At 39.8% G+C, this 22,152-nt stretch overlaps 1 protein-coding gene across 1 annotated transcript in view; it reads right to left on the bottom strand.

Moving 5' to 3' along the window:
- The window catches only part of CFAP221 (cilia and flagella associated protein 221), a 761,152-nt gene that overhangs the window by 177,849 nt on the left and 561,151 nt on the right, over positions 1-22,152 (bottom strand). Inside the window, exon 7 of the mRNA XM_044073677.1 lies at positions 6,841-6,944. Coding sequence (XP_043929612.1) covers positions 6,841-6,944 — 104 coding nt within the window. The remainder of the gene's footprint in view (positions 1-6,840; positions 6,945-22,152) is intronic.

Below are 22,152 nucleotides of genomic sequence, written 5' to 3'. Positions count from 1 at the left end.
GATTCTTCTAAGGAAGAAATCGGAGCCGACGACGGAGCCGAAGACATTTGTATCGGCTCCGACGCTACCACAGTCTCGGTTCAACGCCCGGCCCGAGCTCAAAGGAGTCGGAGGAGGAACATAATGAGGGACAGGGTCAGGCATCGACTGATGAGTCGGGCTCTGAAGGATTTGGGCCAGTGCCTCGGACTTAAGAAGTCGACTCACTACCCTCTGAAGGTCATGGTCCGAAAGCCTCGATGACCTAGAGGAGTGAGATCTATGGCTCCGTTCAGACAGCAAGGGAGATGCTGGAGCCGAATGAACGGAGCCAAGGGACGGTGACCTGAACCTCTTTCTAGATGTCGGTTCTGAAGGTCTAGTCGGAACCGACACAGGAATTTCCAATACCTCGGCTCCATCCGGAGCCGAGGAAACCACAGAAGCTGCAGTCTGAGACTCATCGGCTCCAGCCGGAGCCGATGTAGACGGAGGTTTTGAAGCCTTAGGCCTCGGCTCAGAAGCTGGAGCCGAGGACCTAGAAGTCTTGGAGGGTTTGCCCGAAGTAACAGTAAGGGAACCCTCAGGCTTAAGTAAACCTCTCAAAATAAGTTTATTTTTTCTTTCCTGCAGGACTCTGGGGCTGAAGCCATGGCATACAGCACAAGAGTCCTGCAGGTGTAAAGGTCCCAGGCAGTATACACAAGAAGTGTGACCGTCTGTCAGAGACATTTTCTGACAGCACGAGTCACACTTCTTGAAGCCTGAGACCTTTGAGTCCTTAGACATTATTGAAGAAAGTGTAACCACACACACAGTCAAACACACTGATTACACCTTATACAAGTTTAATTCAAAACTTAAAACTTACTAAGGAATGGAAAGGCCCGAAGGCCCGAGGGAAGAACTTATAAGTTCTTTGTGGAAAAAGGGGATAATAGAAGAAAAAAAGGGACTAAATCCACTAAGCTAAGGGAAATAACTATTATAAATTAAACTAAAGGGGTTTAAGTAGACTAAAATTTACTCTACAATAACTCACCTAGAAGCCGGTAGAAACCAAACACCTCGATCGCTGTAGCGGCAAACGAGATCTGAGGTAACTCACGCCTAGCATTGTGGGATATAAGGGGAGCCTCGAGCCGGTGGAACCAACTCTCGAGCTTTTAGAGTGGCCGAGTCGGAGCCGAGGTCGGCTCCGAACCCATCCAGCAAGAATGAAGGCGAGATAGACAACTTAACATCTTCTGTTTAGCTATATTCTCATATTTCAGTTACTTGGTTTATTTCAACTACAAAATGGCACATGTTTACTACATGAACTACAGCAGACATTTTTATTGTCAGTTGTCTTACGCTAAGACATCATGGTTAATAGTTTTACCATTGTTATGTGAAAGTGTTCTAGTGGAAGTAAGTTACTGAACTTTTGTCTCACATTGTTACTGCTGTAATCTGTAAAGTTAATATATGTGCTTGTTTATTTATTTTATTTATTTATGTATTTTTCATATTTTATCTCAACTAACCCCTCTCTAGCTGTTATCAGTAGTTGCGTATAGTACCTCTGTTATTTTTGTTTTTTTCCCTAGCTTTTATATTCAACACACTCTCTCCCCTCCTGTCTTCCCTAGGTTTTAAAAGCAAAGTGTCTTCCCTCAAGACTGCGTCTACCTTCTTTACTGATACTGCTCCAACTCCTGGAATTACGACTGTGCTCTGTTGTATAGCCAGTTTACACTAAAAGTATGTTCTAAGCTTATACCACAAATTACTCTTACTTTGTCTACTGTACAGGATACCCGCATACCACTGATACACCCCCCATACTTACCTGCTTAGAAACCTTGCCTCTGTCTCTCTCTGCCATCTATAAGTTAGTTACTACCCTAGTGTCAACTATAGCTTAGTTAGCTATACTCTTTTGTTTTTCTGTTTGTGGTTTCCTTTTAACTGTTTTTATCTTACTGCGAGTACCTGTGTATACCTCACTATAACATCTATCCCCTCTCTGTCTACACCTCCCACCTCTTCTAGTTACCTGCTGACTCTCACTGTGTGCTCCTTATAGTTTCCATCCTGGCCTGCTGATTGTTTCTTGTGGTGACTGCCGTTTCCTGGCCCGCTACACTCGGGCTAACTCCACTCCCCTCCCACCCCCCCATATAATTTCCTTTATACCTGACTACATAATCCCTCCCACTCCAAACTCCACCCCTTCCTGTCTGCTAAAACATTCTAAACACCTTTCCTCTCCCCTAATAAACACTTCATCATTTAGCCTGCTGCAAATCCTCCTTCCTACATATCTCATACTCCCCCTACAGGTTATTTCACCTAAATTTTACTTCATTACTTCAACTCTCTAACACGTCCAACAACTTACTTTTCCTAGTCCCTTACCCACTCCTCACCCCATCCCAATCCTACTTCCCCACCTTAGGCCATGGCTGTTGCAACCCTCTCTAGTCTCTTCTTGCCTCCATTATTTCTCCTTCTCATTCTTACATCTTGTACTACTCTGTTACCACCTTTCCATAGGGATCCCACTAACACTCATGCTAACTGCTTCTCATCTCTGCAGTACTCTATTACAGTCTCTTCATCTATCTTTTCCATGAACATCCCTCTGCCTAAAATCAAAATTCCTCCCCTCACTCTCTGGCATCTAAAACCAAGACTAAGTACTTGACCTACAACCCACTTAAATTCAAGCTTTACCACCTTCATGTAGACCTGCTTCTATCAGGAGACATACATCCAAATCCTGGGCCCATCCATCACCCCACCATACATAACTCTACCTCTCTCTACTTAATAAACCTATCCTCTCCAAACAAGCATATTTCCTTTTACTCTATGAACACCCATAGTATTCTAAACAAAGTTAGTGAAATCCATGCCTGGATAGCCATCCACACCCCTGATGTTATCACCCTAACAGAGACTTGGATAAAACCCCAAATCTCTGATAAAGACATTCTCCCCCCTGATTATAATATACTCCTCATAGATTGACAAAACAAAAAAGGGGGTGGCGTAGCCATCCTCTACTCCAACCACCTCACCATTACAAGTCATATGAAACTGATCCCATCCTTTTCTCCTGCTGAACTACTGACAGCTAACCTTAATCAATGACCACACCACTATCACAGTAGCAGCCATCTATATTCCTCCAGGAGACAACATTCCTCTGCTCAAAAATATTCTTTCATACATTTCTCAACACATCCCCAATGAAACTATCCTTCTTGGGGATGTCAACATTAACTGGATAACTCTCAGTAATCCAGACTCTAATATTCATATTAATTTATATGGCTTTACACAGCTAATCTCCCAACCTACTCATACAAACAACTCTCACACATCTAGTACTCTTATTGACTGGGCACTTGTATCTAATCCTTCCAAATATCATAACCCTGAAACCCTACCAAACACCCTGAGCGATCACTCCCCTATAAAAGTGCTTAGGCGCACTCTCCACTTCTCAAAATCTTCTAGATTTATTACCTGTCGCAAACTCTCTAACTTCCATCCAGAAACCTTTAATGCCCTTCTCTCTAAAGTAAACTGGAAATTCCTTACCCAGCCCCCACTAGAAGAAGCAATCCTAGCTTTCAACTCCACCTTCCTTAGCATCTTAGACTCACTTGCTCCCCCTTGCAAAGTCCTAATTAAGTCCAATATATCTCCATAGCTATCAAAAGCCACTCATACCTTTATGATAACTACAGACAGATTATGGAAAAAATGGTCACAAACTAAAGCTCCCTGCAGACTTGCAAAAATATAAAGAACTCAGAAATCTGTCTAAAAAACACATAAACAAAGATAAAAAGGACTTCTATAACAAACCTCCCACAGCCCTAAGATTTAATCCTAAAAAATTCTGGAACTCTATTAACCAAATATTACATCCTGGTAATCTTAGCTCCCCCAATCCATGCCCAGAAAAGATATCTGAAGAAACTGCTACTATCTTCAATACCTATTTTATCGATTCAATATTAAGCTACTCAACCCTAACCCAAACTCCTCTACTACTAACATCTCCAACTTTTCTGAACCTACTCCTAATACTATCTCCTCAAATACCTTCTCCCTCAAACCTATACCTACTAGCTACATCAAAACTCTACTCTCTAAATTAAAACCATGCTCAGCATCAGCTGACAATATTCCTTCCATTTTTCTTCTACTAGCAGCTGACTCTCTTGCTCTCCCTTTATCTATACTAATTAATCGTGCTATCTCTGAATCTAAAGTCCTTTCCATCTAGAAACAATGTTATACTCTACCTATACACAAAGGAGGTAACTCCTCTGATATCTCCAACTTTAGACCTATCTCTATCCTCTCCCCTCTCTCTAAAGTACTAGAAAAATGAACAATTTATGCAGTATCTAATACAAGAAAATCTGCTTTCACCCACTCAACATGGCTTTAGACCCAAACATAGCACCACTACAGCTCTATTATCCTTCCTCAACACTGTCTCTATAGCCATGGACAACCATAAACGTATTTCTTGCTTATTCCTGGACCTCTCAAAAGCTTTCGACACTGTCTAACACTCTCTTCTGCTGCACAAACTGTATAACCTCAACTTCTCCTCTGATACTGTTATATGGTTCTCCAGCTACCTCACTGATAGATCTCAATCAGCAAGATGGCACTCTGCACTTTCTCCTCCTCTCACTGTAAAAATGGGTGTACCTTAAGGGTCTATCCTAGGGCCTTTACTTTTTAATATTTTTACAAATCAGCTGTATACCTCCTGTCCTGTCATCTTTAGTGCAATATATAGATGACTACAGTCATCACTATAGCCAACTCTCCCTCTAAGCTCTTCTCAGCCACTCAGGCATCTTTTAACTTAGTTGAAACATGGCGCTCCAACAACCAGCTCATCCTTAACCCTACAGAAACAACGCTGTTACTTTTCCTACCTAAAAAATTCAACAATATTAATCCTCCTTCTCCATACAGTCCCTTAATAACACTCCCATTCAGGTAGAATCCAGCACTAAGCTCTTAGGTGTAACCACTGACGATCAGCTTAAATTTGACTTGCATGTTAATAACTGTATCAAAAAGACTTATTCAAAACTAGGGCTCCTTTACCGTACCAAGAAATTCCTTACCTCTGAAGCCTACTCGCTCTCTCTCTTACCTACCTTCTACCCAGTCTAATGTACAACTCTCAAATTCTCACAAATCTTAACTCAACACTCCTGACCAAACTCGAGTCTACCTACAACAAGGTAGCTAGATTTGCTGCCCAGCAAACCTACAAATCCCATCACTGTCTCTCTCTAAAACACCTAAACTGGCTGGAATTACTCCACCAGCTTCTTCTCTCTCAACTCCAGATCATCCATTCTATCCTATACCAGCCTACCTTCTCCCTCCAGACCTCTCCGAAGCTCTAACTAAGACCTACTACAAATCTAAAAACCCAAGTCTAAATTTGGACATAACATATACAGCTATCACCCCATTATTGCCTGGAATAGGCTCCCGCTAGAAATCAGGACCCTTACACATCCTAAACAATTTAAGACAGCCAGCAAAGAGCACTTTAAAAGTCACTGGTGCTGCCACTGCACTCTCCCTCCTTAAACATCCCCTACTTCCCATATCTTAATCTACTTTCTGCCCTTAACTCACTCTTCTCACTAGCTCTCTCTGATCTTCCTTGATTACTCCTTCTACTGTCTTCTAAAACCTATTAAGTTAATCACCTCAGAGAAGCATTCTATAGTAATTGTCTTGCCTTCATGCAAATACATTATGATAAAACTGGGTTTTTGTACATATTCTGTTTGCACACAGCTACTATTAATTTATGTCCAATGCAAACTGAGTAAACTACCTGCCTGATTTACTAATTTCCTTTACAAAAATAACTCCTAATACTTTAACATATCTCAGTGCATTAGTGAAGCTTTCTCCATCTTTTTTTAAGTAATGTCTGCTTATGAAATCTCTATAAAGAACATTATCCATTATTTTACTTAATCTGAACAAATCTCTCTACAATGTATTGTAATTAGCTAAAATATAAATAAAACCCACATTAATAATCTTCATATTAATGATATTGTTTTCATTAATAAATGTCTGTTATGAAACCATTTAAATGGTTTGCCACTTTGTGGCATGTGTCGTGGTTTAAAAGGGTGATGTTGGGTCAGCCCCTGATCATCATATATAAAAAATACATATATAAATAAATAAATAAATAAATAGTTCTGTGTTTGCAAAATTGCAAAATGTCCAGAACATAATGTTCAGTTTAATATCAGTGATGGAATAGTCCAGTTTAAAACTTACCTTTTCTTTTGGAAGAGGTGAAAGAAGCATTAGTACTATGAGCTTCCACTATGGTAATATAAATTTATAGTGATGATTGTATACGAATCTGTAAGATATAAGGCACTGGGTCTGCTTTCATGCTAGTGATAATACTGGTTTAAAGTGGCACTAATACACACCTTGTTCTTCACATGAAGCAGTTCATTTCTAAAGTATAGTTACTGTTTTAAATCATACTCATCAGTTTGCTTTTAACATGCAATGCAATAAAGAACTGTTACATAATCTCGAAGTTCAGATACTCAGTGCAGCAGCTATATTAGTGAACACAGTTATTTAATACAGCATATTCTGTGCAGAGTAGAACACAGCCTTTTATATAAATGTTCTGTTATTAAAGATCATACACTGCCACAGATTACCTATAAAATCCTAGGCAAATATATTCTACAGCAGAACATGGCAATCTGATAACACTGTAAGTAGTACACATCAATATTCCACATGTTAAATGCTGTTTGATAACCAAAATACCTGATGAAGGATGTATAGTGAAAGCAGGATGGGACTGTGTGACAATAATATGAAACTCAAAGTCCACAGGACGACTGCACTGCAGTGGGATGATGTAATCTTTGCTGCAATCAAGAAAAAATATAATGATGCATTTTAAATAATAAATTACATATTCAAATTCAGTATTGTATAAACCTAAGCTATTTCTTTATATTCAGAATGCTTCTTGATTACTTTTTTGTTATTTATTTTGCTCTGTTTTTTGTTTACTCTCTTGGCTGGGGCATGTCTGAAATAGTCCTTCGAACAGTTCACTTACCTGATCAACAAATGTAAATAAATATATAAATAAAGGAGAAATTAATTAATAACACTATTCAGCACTAATGCTATAAAAAGAAGAGTTGATTTTCCCAGAACTGGCAAATATATTTTGTTTGTCTGTTTGTTTATTGGTAACAAAGATCACTCTGGTGCTACTTACACTATTACAGTAACAGTTATACAAGTCTATATAACTTCATCAAAATTTTGTTTCCGCAAATACCTAATCATCGACCCCTTTACATCGAACATCCATTCATCAAAAGCTCACATCAGCAAACGGTTTTCATAGGGAAGGTAGCTAGTTGGCCATCATTAGAAATTTGCCCTTTTTGCCACTGTAGTGCGATCTCGGAGTTGATATATATAAGTGGGGGGAGGGTGTGTAGCCCCCCCATCTTTGTGAGTTTGAAATAATGTAGTGCACGTGATGATCACTGTGCTGGACAAGTAATTCCCTTCCCTATGAAAGCCATTCGCTGATGTGAACATTCAATGAATGGATGCTCGATGTAAAGGGGTCGATGATTAGATATTCACAGAAATAAAACTTCGATGAAGTAATATAGACCCTAATTATACAACTTCTTCATTCAGGCAAGGCATTAAAGGTTTGTAGTCCATGTAGCACACTGAGTATGCTCCAATATCTGGAAAAAAAGACAAATCATTTAAATGTTAGGGTGTCGTGAGACCTGATCTTAACAAATGTTAAGCACCCCGTGCTAAAGTTGTTAAGGTCGGGTCCCATACTAGGCAGTAAAATCTGCCTGTACAAATGTCAGTGGCAGAAATAAAAGATTTGTTTCTGACTGCTGTGCATTGATAACATGACCCTGACTTCCTGTTCTAAACCTAGAAAGTTACAAGAATAACAGGATGTCTGTTCACCTGATTTACTGAAGGATATGAAATATGAAACCTAAATGCATGCCATTATTTAGTGTCTTCAGTCCTCAGTAATTTGTCCAAAAAACATGGACTTCAAGAGGAAATCACCCAACATATAAGGCAAAAATCTGGACATTCTGCTAAAATCAGGACAGTTGAGAGTAATGGAAGGTGAGCATAAACATAAGTGACAGTGTTACACTACCTTTCTAAAAGTGCTTGCTAAGTAAAACACTTAGCAAGATTCCTTGGCGTCCATGTCTTGAACATATAATAACATGGTTAGCTTTGGCAAACCTCTCATAATCTTCTATATTATGCACAGTGCAAATAAGAAGAGATCTTTCTTGTGGCCTATAATGCACAGCCATTGAATAGGTGACCCATTTAGACTACTGTTCCATTCTGTAGCCAGCACTAGTCATGGTCGATTGTCATCTTGGGTGGCTAGGGTTTTCTTATGGTGCTAGTTTCCCCTTTATTTGTCATGGCAAATACTCCAGAGCAAGGCATGCAGTAAGCTCAATGTGGGGACATCTGTTAATCAGACAAAGAGCTCTTTCCTAGGCAGCCCTGCTCCCTAGGAAGCTGTGTAGTCTTCATCAGGTATTTTGGATATCAAACAGAATCTAATAGGTGGCATACTGCCATGTACCTCTTGCCTGTCTCCACAGAAAAGTCATTAAGGGAAACTAATTCTCTGAGACACACAACCTTTTCTTCCCCCAGGGATGGATGAGCTGGCAAAAAGCTGCACACTCTCATCCTTTTCAGCTGACCTATCCAGAGCTCTGTTTGCTAGATAAACCAAACATAGTTACAGGCTCATTTATCATGGACAATATCAGGATAATATCAACAGTAATCCCATGTCTCTGACATAACATATATGATTGTGAGTGATCAGAGATGGTTCTGCACAGACACACTTGTACAACTATTATGACTTCTCAGCAATTTATGAAGGGAATCAAGCACACTATCCTGACACTGTAACATCTGCTGGAGATGTTAGGAAGGGCACTGCTATACCTATATATGAGATTATGATCAAACCAGGTTAGTTGGCAGGTGTGCATGGCATATATATGGCACAATGCACACTGTCAGGAAGGTAACCTATGCCATCAATGTTGTAAATCAGCAATGTTCAGTAGGTACTGAGTGCATCACCAGAACAGGTAATACACATGCATCTGGTATAACATCTTGATGGAGTTTCTGCACAGACACTAATGTTTATACAACAAAAAGAAAACACTTAGGTATGACCAATAAGATGTGTGGGAGCTCAATGTGGCAAATGTGATACACTTGAGTTACACATCCCTAGAAGATGTGTAGGGATGTATATGAAAAAGTGTGTATTGTACTCAGTTAGCAGCATGATGAAGGCTGTGAACTATGGAAGGATAATGGTATTTGCTGTGGATGTCCTGTACATACTCAGGAGTTGTGTTACATACAAGGGAGTAGGCACCACTGTGGGCACATGCTGGTGGCCGTTCTGCATACCATCTACCTGAGTACACAGATCACATACCATTTGGTCTGCTCATAGGGGTGTGCTGTCTACATTATCATTGGTTGTGCATTTGCTTTTATAATGTAACAAATCCTCCAATGATTTTGTTTCATCTCATGTGTCTTCATGGCTGTGGCCGCAGTCTTTTGTGTGCGGTGATACTGTCTGTATTATACTAATATCAAAGTAGGATTCAATGACTGTACACAATCTGCAGTTCTCCAGACAGCTGTTTGGACACAGGATGTGTATGTCATTCTTGACATCTGTGAATTAAATAATGAACAGGAAAGGGCTTAGCACACAGCCATGAGGTACGGACCTGATCATTGGACTCTAGATATAGGTCACTTCACACAATTCAATATATTTAGATGTAATGTATGTGATCCAGTGGTCTACCCACTTGGTGATATAGGTGTTTATGACCACTTGTGACAGTGTTGCAGTAATACCTAAGTGTGGATTTGTGCCAACTGCCTTGGTCTAGTCAAGTTCTGCAGGATGATAGTGTTATCATCATGCACACCCTTGTTGACCATCTTAAGAACATCTATCAGTTGTAACAGACATGGATGTAGCATGTACAAATCACACTCGTCTTTCACACACAGCCAGAATATTACCAGTGTTAATTTAGAAAAAAATCTATAATGACATGTTTGTCTACCTCACAGATAAGGACAGTCAGGATGTGTCTATACATGCATGCAGCAGATCCTGCCCCCCCCCAGTCAGATGGATGCATGTTGATGTACATCCTTCTATGGGAACACATTATGTCTGGAGGCTGTGTTGAAGTGTGGATCCAGCTGTGTCTGGTAGGTCCATGTTCTGAGTCACACTACAGGCAATCTGTGATGTTGCCTCAGCCCATTGATTCTGTGTTATTAGTCATATAAATTGCACAGATGTGCTGCCCTCCTTAGCATAGACACTGAGTAAGGTTTGCATGCATACTTTAGCTGATGGACAGTGGTGACAGGGAGGTGACGTGAGACAAACAGCTGATGGACAGTGTTGACAGTGAGGTGACATGTGAGACAGACAGCTAGCGGATTGTCTATTCACTCTGGTTAGGTATGTCTGGTGGCATCCACATGCACATCTGTGCTTAGCTGTGTATTTCACTTAACATTTCAATTGCATTGGAACACATGATTTGTGAAAAGACCTATAATCGTGGTCATTCATCACATTCCACACACTGGTACCATGCACACAGCTGTAACAATGTCATGTACTTACATAAATTGCACAACATATGCCTGCATGTATTCCATGGGCAAGCTGTGTTTGAGCAGCCTGGTGACATAGCAGGACACATTACAGATCAGTTGTTTGTGGGTCATGCAGAAAGTTTACTGACAAAAATCCTAATAGTCACACAATGGTGCTGCTGACCCCCTCAATAATCCTTGCTTCTAGCAACACAACTGCACAGACAATGAATTCCCCAAGGTTGCAATTGTATCAAAGCATGTGATACATTGTTTTGTATATCACATATTAACAGCATGTGTATGAGACAAGAATTATGTAACCATGTATCCTCCAAATGGAAATGTCCCTCTCATGCTCCCACCTAACGTATTTATCAACCAACAATACTCCTACCTCCTCCTTTGATCTACTAAACTTGTAGCTAATTCAGCGTTGTCTCTGTCAACTGGCTTTCCCACATGCATTGCTTAAATTCTGTTCATTAACAAACATAATGTAACCTTAATTTTGTAAATAATATTATGTAATGTAAAATATGTTTCCCGTGAATCTTTATGTAACACATGTTTCTTGTGGAGCTTTTCTCCCCGGGCCTCCACTGAAAATGGGCCATCTCGACCCAGTGGACTATCCCGGTCAACAAATGGAAAGATATAAATTAGTAAATAAATAATAAATTTATATTGATGTGTGTAACAAAGCACTTAATGATGGTATGTAGACACTTGCACACCTATGCCATACTGCAATTGTTACTGTGATGGTGGAATGTGAACCATACCCACTCAACTGTCCAGATGTTTTGCAGAATGTCCAGATTTTTGTCTCATATTTTGGTCAATGTATCATAAAATTGTGTTTTTCTTGCAAATTACTGACATATCACTGAGGACTTGAGTCAGAAAATAGTGGGAGGCAATTGAGTTTCAGACTTCATATCCTTCAGAAAATTAATGCAAATGAAAAACCTATTGCTCTATTCAATTTCTAAGTTTGTAAGAGCAATATTTAAAAAAGAGTCCCTTTTCTGGAGCCTTTGTCTCCCCATAATGTTTGGCTTTGTCCAGATTTCATGCTCTAAGAGGTTGATAGGTATGATGTGAACTATGTCAACAGTTGATCTGCTCCACTACAACACATGACCTAATAAGTCAATAATATTCATACAAGTCTATCATACCATGTCACTCATGTCACTCAACAACAAGTACCATTATGACTCTGTCATAGTTCGTGTTGGGGTGAATTACTTGAGACATACCTCTCTGGACTATATGAAGAGACACGTGACTGAGCTCTCACATTATGTGTCCCAGGCAGGTATGACCCTTCCCTATGCAGCATTCTACCTTCACCCAGTATGATGTCACAATGTAAACAACAGATGATGGGCTTCAACAATTGGCTTATGTGATATCAATCCAGGGAGATTCAGTATCTCTCAGCCTGGAATGACATGGTTGACAAGCCACGCTGCTTTGCCAAAGATGGTCTGCACCTGTGCCCTCTAGGCTGTTGAATACTGACAAATGTGCTTGCCTCCTCTATAGTGCCTTTTTAGGCAATGTCTGATGTAACAACATCCAGTAGAGGCAAACACACAGTTCTGCTGCTTAATGCTAGGAGTGTAATCATGGAGCTACACTGGAGGATATGGCCAACCTGCAAGCTGACAGATTTGGTGCAAACTTCAACCCCCTGGCCCCAGTGGCTATACCCAAAAGCATACCTGACACCAGTCCTATGTCTAGTATCTCTAGTCATCAGGTCATATCTGCACTCTCCAAGGCTAAAAACACGGCCTAAGTAGTACCAGATAACATCCCAGGTTGCTTAATAAGCAATCTAACACTGGACCAAGTAGACCCAATTAACATCTTCTTTAACCATAGCCCAAGAACAGGCTTTGTTCCAGTGGAGTGGAAAACAGCAGCAGTAATCCCCTTGCACAAAGCAGGGCCATCAACCAACCCTAGGAACTATAAATCTATGAGTCTACACAGTTTCATCTGCAAGGCCATGGAAAGAATCCTCATGGAATTTATCAACAAGGACATATGTGATCTTCAAACTCCAGACCCAACCTAATCTGGCTTTAAGAATAGATCATGGGTATTAGCCTAGAAGACTTCTTAAAGAAAGTCGCCAAAGCCCTGGATGAAGGTAAGACAGTGCATGCACCTATCTTGACCTGGCCAAGGGTTTTGGCACAATCCTCCACTCAGGTATCATTGACAAAATCTTCCCAGCTGAGGATTAACCCTTACATCAGTAGATGGTTAGCCAATTGGCTCACTGACAGAACACATACTGTCAAGGTTGGTGACTCAACCTGTACCAGTAGAGCCATCACCAGTGGCATACCACAAGGATCTGTGCTGGGCCCTTTGCTGTTTGGAAGCTATTTCTCGGAAGTTCAGGCTAAATTAGATGGCCTTTGACTTACCAAGTTTGTTGATGATTGCAACTTGGGTGCAGTCATTGAGTTCCCCAGTGATGTTAACATATTACAGGAGAGGCTAACACAGACAAATGACTGATGCCCAAGCCACACAGTCTAAATATATATGTAAAAAAGTGCCATTATTATTGCCTTTTGCAAAGTGGAATTCCATACTAATTACGGTACTGACAACATCCCCCCCAAGCTCAAACCCAGTGCTGGGAGACCTGGGAACACAGATAAATAGCAATCTGAAGTTTGACCACAATGTTTTCAGAGTAGTAAGGACAGCCTTCTACATCATGCACCTTGTAAGTCAGGTCATCACATCCAGGTCTGAGGATGTTATAACACCACTGTACTCAACACTCATCAGACCAGTAATAGATCACCATGCTCCCTTTTACATGTACCTCACCTGACACCTGCAACAGCTGTAGAGACCACAGGTGTTTCTCAACAAGAACATACAGGGCCTACAAACTATGTCATGACATGCGGATACACTGAAAGCACTGTTACTGTACTCTGTATCATATAGACTGCTGAGAGGTGACTTTTGCCTGCATACAGGCCAGTCCCTGACCCTGCCCTGATGGAAATGCTGCACATCTGCAAATCTAATGGTACAACAGTCACTCACTCTAGGGATCTTAACCAAGCCTGTAACATTAACAGAACATGCTTGAGAGACAGCTATAGCTAATGACATCACCAGAGTCTGTTGAGAGGAAGATGGTAACAGCAGTGTCCCACTTGCTGGTGTAAACTGCTCTCTCTAATGTCAACCAAGTGAATAAACACATGTACACACACACACACACACACACACACACACACACACACACACACACACACACACACACACACACACACACACACACACACACACACACACACACACACACACACACACACACACACACACACACACCAGTTGACTGCAGTGAAAACAGAACCCCCACCTATTTTATACATCAACTAGAGACCTCCGTATTTAATGCAAGAACCACAGCACAAGTCTGATTTGGAGAGTGTTGGAAACACCTTATAAGTGATGACGAGAAGATGGTAATTGGTGTAAAATGCTCTCTCTAATGTCAACCAAGTGAGCAAACGCGTACACACACTCATACCAGTTGACTGCAGTGAGATTAAAACACCTACCTAAGTACACAGACTAAAGAACTCAGTACTTAACACAAGCATCACAGCACAAGTCTGACTTTTGTGAGGCTGCAGGACAATTTATAGTGGATAGCATCATCATTAGATGTTTGAGAGAAGATGTTGGGAGGCCTGAATGAAACAGACAGCTAGCATGGTACAGCTATCAAGATATTAAAGATCTGCATGTTACCATATTGATGAGTGTGCAAAGTGTGGCATTTGCTGTTGTGCTTCCAGTGTGCAGGTATACCTTAAATAGACAGCTTTGCAAACAATATGCAAACAGATGTCTACATTACTACAAGTACTGGAAAATCTGAATGTGTACTGTTGGCATAAAGATGTCCATGGTATATAATAAAGCATGTTTTATTTATTTCTGTAGTGTAGTTGATATATTTGTGAACAAGTACTGAGAGAACAAGTTTCAAGTGCATGGGTGCAGGTAACAGATGCCTACAGTGTAAATATGTGTTCTTTCCTTAAAAAGTACCTTCTCTTAATTTGTGTTTTTACACATACTTTCATGGGATGAAGACTAAATGGACAGTAAACATAAGTAATACTTGCTATTGTGCACATTCCAGAGTGCATCTCTGTGCAGCTGCTTTGTGCTGTTGATGGCAAAGTGTTTGCGCATGCGAGATACACATTTCTACTGCTTTCCCTGTTTGAGTATAGTTAAGTGGTGAGCAAATGCGTGTCTCAGTGATAAGAGTACAGAGCATATGAAACACACCTGTTGCTTAGCTGACTCTTTGGCAGAAGGTGTAACTGCATTGACACATTTTCTCTTGCAGCCCAGATGATATAGGGTTCAAATCTCAAGTATACGTAATTGTTTTAAATATGTATTTATAATTTAATGAAATAATTATTTATTCTACATTCACTGTGTGTTACCTTAGCACAGTGTGTTTAAGTGGCATTGGGCAAAGGTAACCACACCAATGAAAAACTGTTCACCATCGCTTGGCATTGGTACATGATGCCAAACTCTTCGTAAACACAGAGGCCAAAAAGTGTAGGGCTTTTTTTTTTTTTTACTTACATGTGCTGTATGTGATTTTATTTTTTGACTAGATTATAGGTGTTAAAATGGCATAGATAGGGAAGTGGTGAAATGGGGGACAAGCAGGGGGAAGAACAAAGGGGAAGCAATTTAGGAATGTGCAGCAGGGAGGTAGGAAAAAACCCTAGCAATCCCCTTCTTCAACATTGTAAAATGAAAATATATACAGAATATTAGCTGAATGTGGACTGGCACATCAACAAAGAGGGGTGACAATAAAGCAATCATGTTACATAGCCAATTGGATCAAATCAAGTGTGTCAACAAGACACGTGTGAAGTGAAGTGAAGTGCTATTATGGGACGATTTTTTTTTCTTGTGGGACAGGTACACATTTGTTTTTTTTTTTTATGTCAGTAAGAGAGGGATGTAGGTATTTTTGGGTCAGGTAAGTAGGGTAGGTAAAGAAGCAGATGCAAACAAACAGGACAAAGAAGACAAGACACAGGGATGGTGAGGGACATGACAGGTTGGGGGACACCATGATTGGGGTTAGGGAAGGGACAACAGATGCCCAATCTCATCAAACATGGGGATTGTGAGAATCTAGTCCTCACCCATAGGACTATCATCAATGTCCCTTTACTCCGTGCTCTGACGTCTTGCTGTCGTCTCCTATGGATCATAAGTGACAGTGGCATCTCCATCCAGCATATCTCCATCCAGCACAGGTGTGCACCAATGGTGCTGTTTATGACCCTCTACACCAGCCCTGCCATCTCCTGGTGGGGGATGAAATCACCATCTCCACCACTACTCCTGGAGGGTACCACAACACCAGCTGTTGGGGTATTGCTACCTGATGTGGAGGGCTAAGTTAGTGCAGAGGCAGTACTGCCAGGTTGGGTCCCAGATGTGGTGGACATTGGACTGGTGGCAGCCTGAGTCATGGGGGTTGGCTTTATTCCCTGTACTGTAAATCATTTGTGATTTGTCAGAGATGGATGACATAGAAATGTTTTGACAACACATTGCAAAAAATAAAGAGAAATAAGGGTTGGGGTGAGAGAAAAAAAGAGATACAATTAGTACCATCATATGTAAAAAAAATGCATTACCACAATAATGCATTATTTTATTTCAACTTTTACTTTCAAGTATACTTCTTAACAACTACAAAGTGTAAGCAAGGATTGCTCAAAGTAATCCTTGCAATGTGCACATATTGCACATATGCTTGGTCCAATTATACAGATTAAGTTAACAGCAGGGCATTTATGCCAATTGTGTTGAAATTAAATTATATAAAATATTTTAAAAGGATTTTACTATATTATTTGCTACTTGCAGTATTTGAACCCACAATGTCTGACTACAGTATTAGACCTGAGTCCTACGGTTGGCTTGTGCTACAGACTGAAGCATCATGCTTGCTTTTACAGTTAGGCTATGCATGCTTACTTTGCTATAACTTTATAGAAAAGAAATAAAAATTTAGCTAAAATAATAGTTTTGTTGTACTGCATACATACCCCTTGCTTCCCTCAGTATCTCTAGACACTCAGAATGGGCATCTCTATTCACCATAATCTCTGCATTGGCTGTGGAATAAAGAGAAGAGAACAAGAGAATGGCACTATGCATACCAATCTTGCCTATATACAGCTTTCTATCTACTATAAATTCTCTTTATCAGTATACTTACACAGCTGTGGGATGTCAGCAGTCCTGAACTCATCCAGCAACTGGCTGAACGTATCCCTTCTGTGCCTTTTCAGGTCATTAAAGTGATGGCTACACTGTTCCTCAGTGCGTGGAATGCCAGTCAAACTGGAGACAGCCTTGTCCAGACTATTCCAAGCCTCAGACTTGTACTGGGAGCCAGTATAGTCCTTCTGCAAGAACCTTCAGCTGTGGAATTTTACAATGAGTCCAGTGAAAATTCTGGAATCCTCAACACCCCACCTCTGTGCTCTAAATTGGGCACCTTCCCACTACCACTAGACAAGCCTGACCAACGACCAGAGAAAATAGCAATAGTTAAGAATGATTTCCCGCCAGTGCCTGTTACCACGTTTACTGGTAGTGTGCAGACCCTTAATAATGATACCAACTGCATCTGTGCAACATTAAGCAGAGAGCAACAGTGCCAAACAGACAGGAAAGCAGTTTTTGAAACTGGAAGGTTAATGTGACACTTAGCATTAGTTTGAGGGTTGTTTGCGGCTGTAACTGATAGGTGATTTAACTTTGTAGACATGTACTGGGGGCATAGGTTTTATGACCCAACATATTTTTTGTGTGGCTTTATACACTGATAAAATGCATTTTACAATGTCGGATTCAAACCTATGCATAAGGGACAAAACATTTTTTCCACAGTTGTGATTTTTCATCCTTGCCACAGAAGTGCTTTTTAGACACACTCATTTACATATAAATACACATGACAGACTAAGGGGTTAACCTTATATGTGTGTGACCTGACAAGGTCCTGGTTTATACCTCCCTGTTTGTATGATTATTATTGAAGTCTGAAGACCACATAAGGCCAGAGAACACATTTATGATTATAGAAACATATTAGTCAGTATACCCTCACTCACACAAATAATCAATATGAGTTTATTAAAATTGTGTACAACCCTTAATAAAATTGTGTGTGTAATAATTTTTATGTAAATTTTAATGTAAAGTAAAATGGAACAATAGTAAAAATATTTAGAATTTGCTGTATTAAAACCAAGGATCATGTGTATTGCAGCCCTACACTTACACCTGCTGCCACAGGAATCGTTAAAAAAACTGTTGGATATTTTCATTCATTATTAACTTATGTGTGTTAAATACCGCTGAATGCCACTTAGCATGTTTGCGTGGTGCCGAACACACTTGATAGAATGTATCCATTTTGAAATTGTCTACTGTCTGCTTCCTCTCTGCAGATGTTCTAGACCTGCAGGTGTTGGGGTGGTTTGCTAAATGTCACGTAATGCCACTTAGTGGATTGGCACGACGGAAAGCAAAAAATACAACAATGTATCCTTTTTGAAATTGTGACTGTCTGCATCCTGTCTGCAAGCATTCTGTCTGCTTCATGTGTGGGTCATGAGTCCAGGTTTGTGTGATGGTAAACGACACACAAATGTGACAAGCAAAGCTAAACTTGTTTTACTGTGTGAGCAGTGTTTCTTAGGTTTCATCCTTAAAAGACAAATGTGGGACTTGCACTGTGATCTACAGAAAGTATATACTGTGTGGATCATTGTGTTTAGCAGATGTGCTACACATACACATGATTCACAGGTTTAGTTTATGTGGGTCTAAATTAGTACATCCATCGAAAGTTTAATGGTTCAAATCACTATAGGTCGAACTTTAATGATCGAACCATTAAAATTTAGAATGTTCACAAAAATAAATAATAAAAAAAAGAAAATCTAAAGGGTGTAGGCAGGGGGGCTTGCCCCCTGCACCCTCCCCTACTTAAATATACCAACTCCGAGATCGTAATACATTGAAGTAAATGGAAATCACTCCTTATAGAGATTTCCATTTACCCGTTTGACGTTCTGCGCTTTCACTATTTTCGTGTCGACAATGTCGGATTTGACATTGTCACCTTTCGAGAATATAATAGGTAACCATTTATGCATTGGTTATCAGAGATGTATATTACATGACATTTATTGTATTTATCCATTTCCCCTGTTTGAGCTAAGCCGTGCATCATGCAAATAAAGCTATATTAAAAAATATATATGTATACAAAATGAACAGTACAAAATAAATGTTAGTATATATGAAAGATTTTTACACAAGTCTGGATTTGAACTCTCACGCCAATGAACCTAAAAAAACATAGTAAGGGTGTCTTATCCCTCTTTGCCACAGAAACAGTTTTGCAGCAGGAATGAAAACCATTGTGCATACAAGCAAGTCCAAAATCATCCACAGTATTAACAAGATATATGGCACTTGTACATTACTGAGTTGTTTGTACATGTAAAAATTTCAGACGTAGAGCATGCAATGAGTGATCACACAACCATTTATGACTGTTTGCAGAAATTCAGCTCTGTCTTATCTTTGTATGGTGTTCATTCTTCTCTTATTTGAGCATTAATATGAGAAATGCAGTCAGTAGTGCATTTTGTATCATTCTCCTTAAAATGTGTGAGAATATTTGGCAATAATATACAGTTTTCATCAAATGCAGGGGAGCTTGGATATTACTGAACAGAAACTGTGGAATGTGTGCTGCTTACTTACATTTAAAACCTTAATACAATTATTTCTACACTTTGTAAGTCTAACCTGGTTGACACATCCACTGAAGGCAAGGGAGTCTGAACGGCTATTGTGTTTTCCTTCTCCGTACTAGTAATCATTCACAGTTGCAATCCACTAGCATCAAACACAGACAGTGTCTGTACTATGTTTACGTACAACTGCTACATGACACCAAGAATTTGGGATTCAGCAACTCTAATGAGTTCACACCTCATCTGCATCTTCACTGTGCTCACAGGCCTGAATCTGCACTATAAAAAGGGAACCTGAAGGTGGGGAGACTTATTTATGTGGATAACACAGAAGAAGATTACTATTAATTTGGATTTATCTTTGGGTGGCGCAGTGGTGCAGAGATTAACTTTGTCGCCTCACAGCAAGAGGTTCTCTGGTTCAGTTCTCTGCTGGGGTGCCTTCTGTGAGGAGGTTGCATGTTCTCCTTGTGTTTGTGTGGGTTTCCTCTGGGTACTCTGGTTTCCTCCCACAATCCAAAGACATGCATCTGGAGCATTTCTCCCAGGCCTCTGCTGAAAATAGACTCTGTCCTAGTCAGACTTTCCCGGTCAACAAATGTTAAATAAATAAATAAATAAATAAAATCTGCACAGAAGACTACTGATCTTGATAAAGTATGATTGCATTTTTCAGTTATATACTGGATTTCCTCACATGCCACTAGGGGGGGGATATATATATATATACATATATATATATATATATATATATATATATGTATATATATGTATATATATATATATATATATATATATATATATATATATATATATATATACATGCATTAGCAAATGCTTTTAACTATATGCACTTCTTAGAAGTTTAATGATGGCACAGGCATTTTTGTCAGGGCATTTTACTTTCTAAGATGCACAGCCTTATTAACTTTCATTACATGTGTGAATGATACAATAGTTTCTCTTTATACTCTTGTATTGTGATCTCAGTGAAATGTAAATGTCCTATATTGTCAGGGACACATGGTGTTAGCCTTCTAATATGGCCCTTAGACATCTATAGGGGTGTGCTGGCCACAGGTAGACGTGACTAGCAATTGCATAAAAATGAATGTTCTGTGGTAAATGTGTACATATGTTTTGGGGACAGTTTGTTTGATAGCACTTACAACAATTCACTGAAGTCTGATTCCTTTGTCTGGTAGAAAATTATCATTTGCCTGTTATTTTGGGGGTTGAGGGAGCCAAGTCCCATTTCTGTGTTAGCACAACCAAAATGTTTTTACAGAGGTTTGCTCCTTCTTTTGGATCAAACCTTGGTTTGTGTGCGACTGTGATATGTTATAACCACATAATCCTTTTTTGCATTTGAATAACTTGAAAGTTTTTTATTTCTCCATGAGTAATACTGAAAAACTAATAATATGTGTTACATCTAAGCGGGACTTTTATTTATGTGATATTTATGTGTAGTATCCTTCTTTTGTGACTTATGCCAGTTAGGACTATGGCACCCAAGCGTCCCAGTCCCCACAAACCCTTCAGTGACTCTGAAAATGATGTGATCGTCCAAGCATTTCGGCAACATGGTGCCTTTCTGCTTGACAGAGGACATGGAGATATGTTTGGAAGAATGCAACTTTGGAACCAGATAGTGAAGGATGCGACTGCTGTTGGAAGACAGGTCAGCCAGACTAGTTGGTTCAAATAGAGCAAGTGTTAGCTTCTCTAACACATAATTAAGATTCCAAGAAGGAGTCACCAGTTTTCTTGTAGGCCCCTTTATGCAAAAGCCTTTTACAAAACATTTTGGCATGAAAATTCATTGAAAGAGAAGGATTCATAGGTAGACATGCTGAAATGGCCAGTAAATGAACTTTGATGGAGGAATAAGAAAGGCCTTAGGATAGTAACTCACACAAATATTGTAAAACCAGAGAACAAGTTTTCTACTTGGTGCCATTTCTAATATATAATGTTCTAGTAGTGGGCTTTTTTGCTCCCATTAGCACCTACTGTACATCTTCAGTAAAAAGGTTCCTAAAGGGAATTAAGACCCTATCATCCAGGCAGCCAGTTGAAGTTGATTGGGGTTGGGGTGTATCAAACACCTCTGATCTTGTGTGAGTAGATCCATTCTGTGAGGAAGATTGTGGTAATTGCCCCTGGCCATTTCCAAAACAAGGGAGAACCCATTTTTCCTGGGTCAAAAGAGAGTCACAAGAATGATCTCAGAGAATACCTTCTGAATCTTCAGAAGTATCCTGGATACTAACTGAAAGGGTAGAAAAGCATAGACGAATATTCTTGTCCAAGGAAAGGAAAAGGCATCTCTCTTCCAGGTCGCTTGCATGGAGTCCTGGAGCAGAATATTGACAGTGGATTGTTCAGAGCAGAGGCAAATAGTGCTACTCGAGGAACTCCCCACAGATGGATCATATCTTAGAAACCCCTAATCTAGTTTCTATTTATGAGA

This window comes from Protopterus annectens, chromosome 6.part0 (genome assembly GCF_019279795.1).
Source record: "Protopterus annectens isolate FY-2018-M chromosome 6.part0, PAN1.0, whole genome shotgun sequence".
NCBI classification, from domain to species: domain Eukaryota; kingdom Metazoa; phylum Chordata; order Ceratodontiformes; family Protopteridae; genus Protopterus; species Protopterus annectens.
The sequence above is the reverse complement of the archived record's forward strand: the minus strand, read 5'-3'. Positions and strand labels throughout refer to the sequence as shown.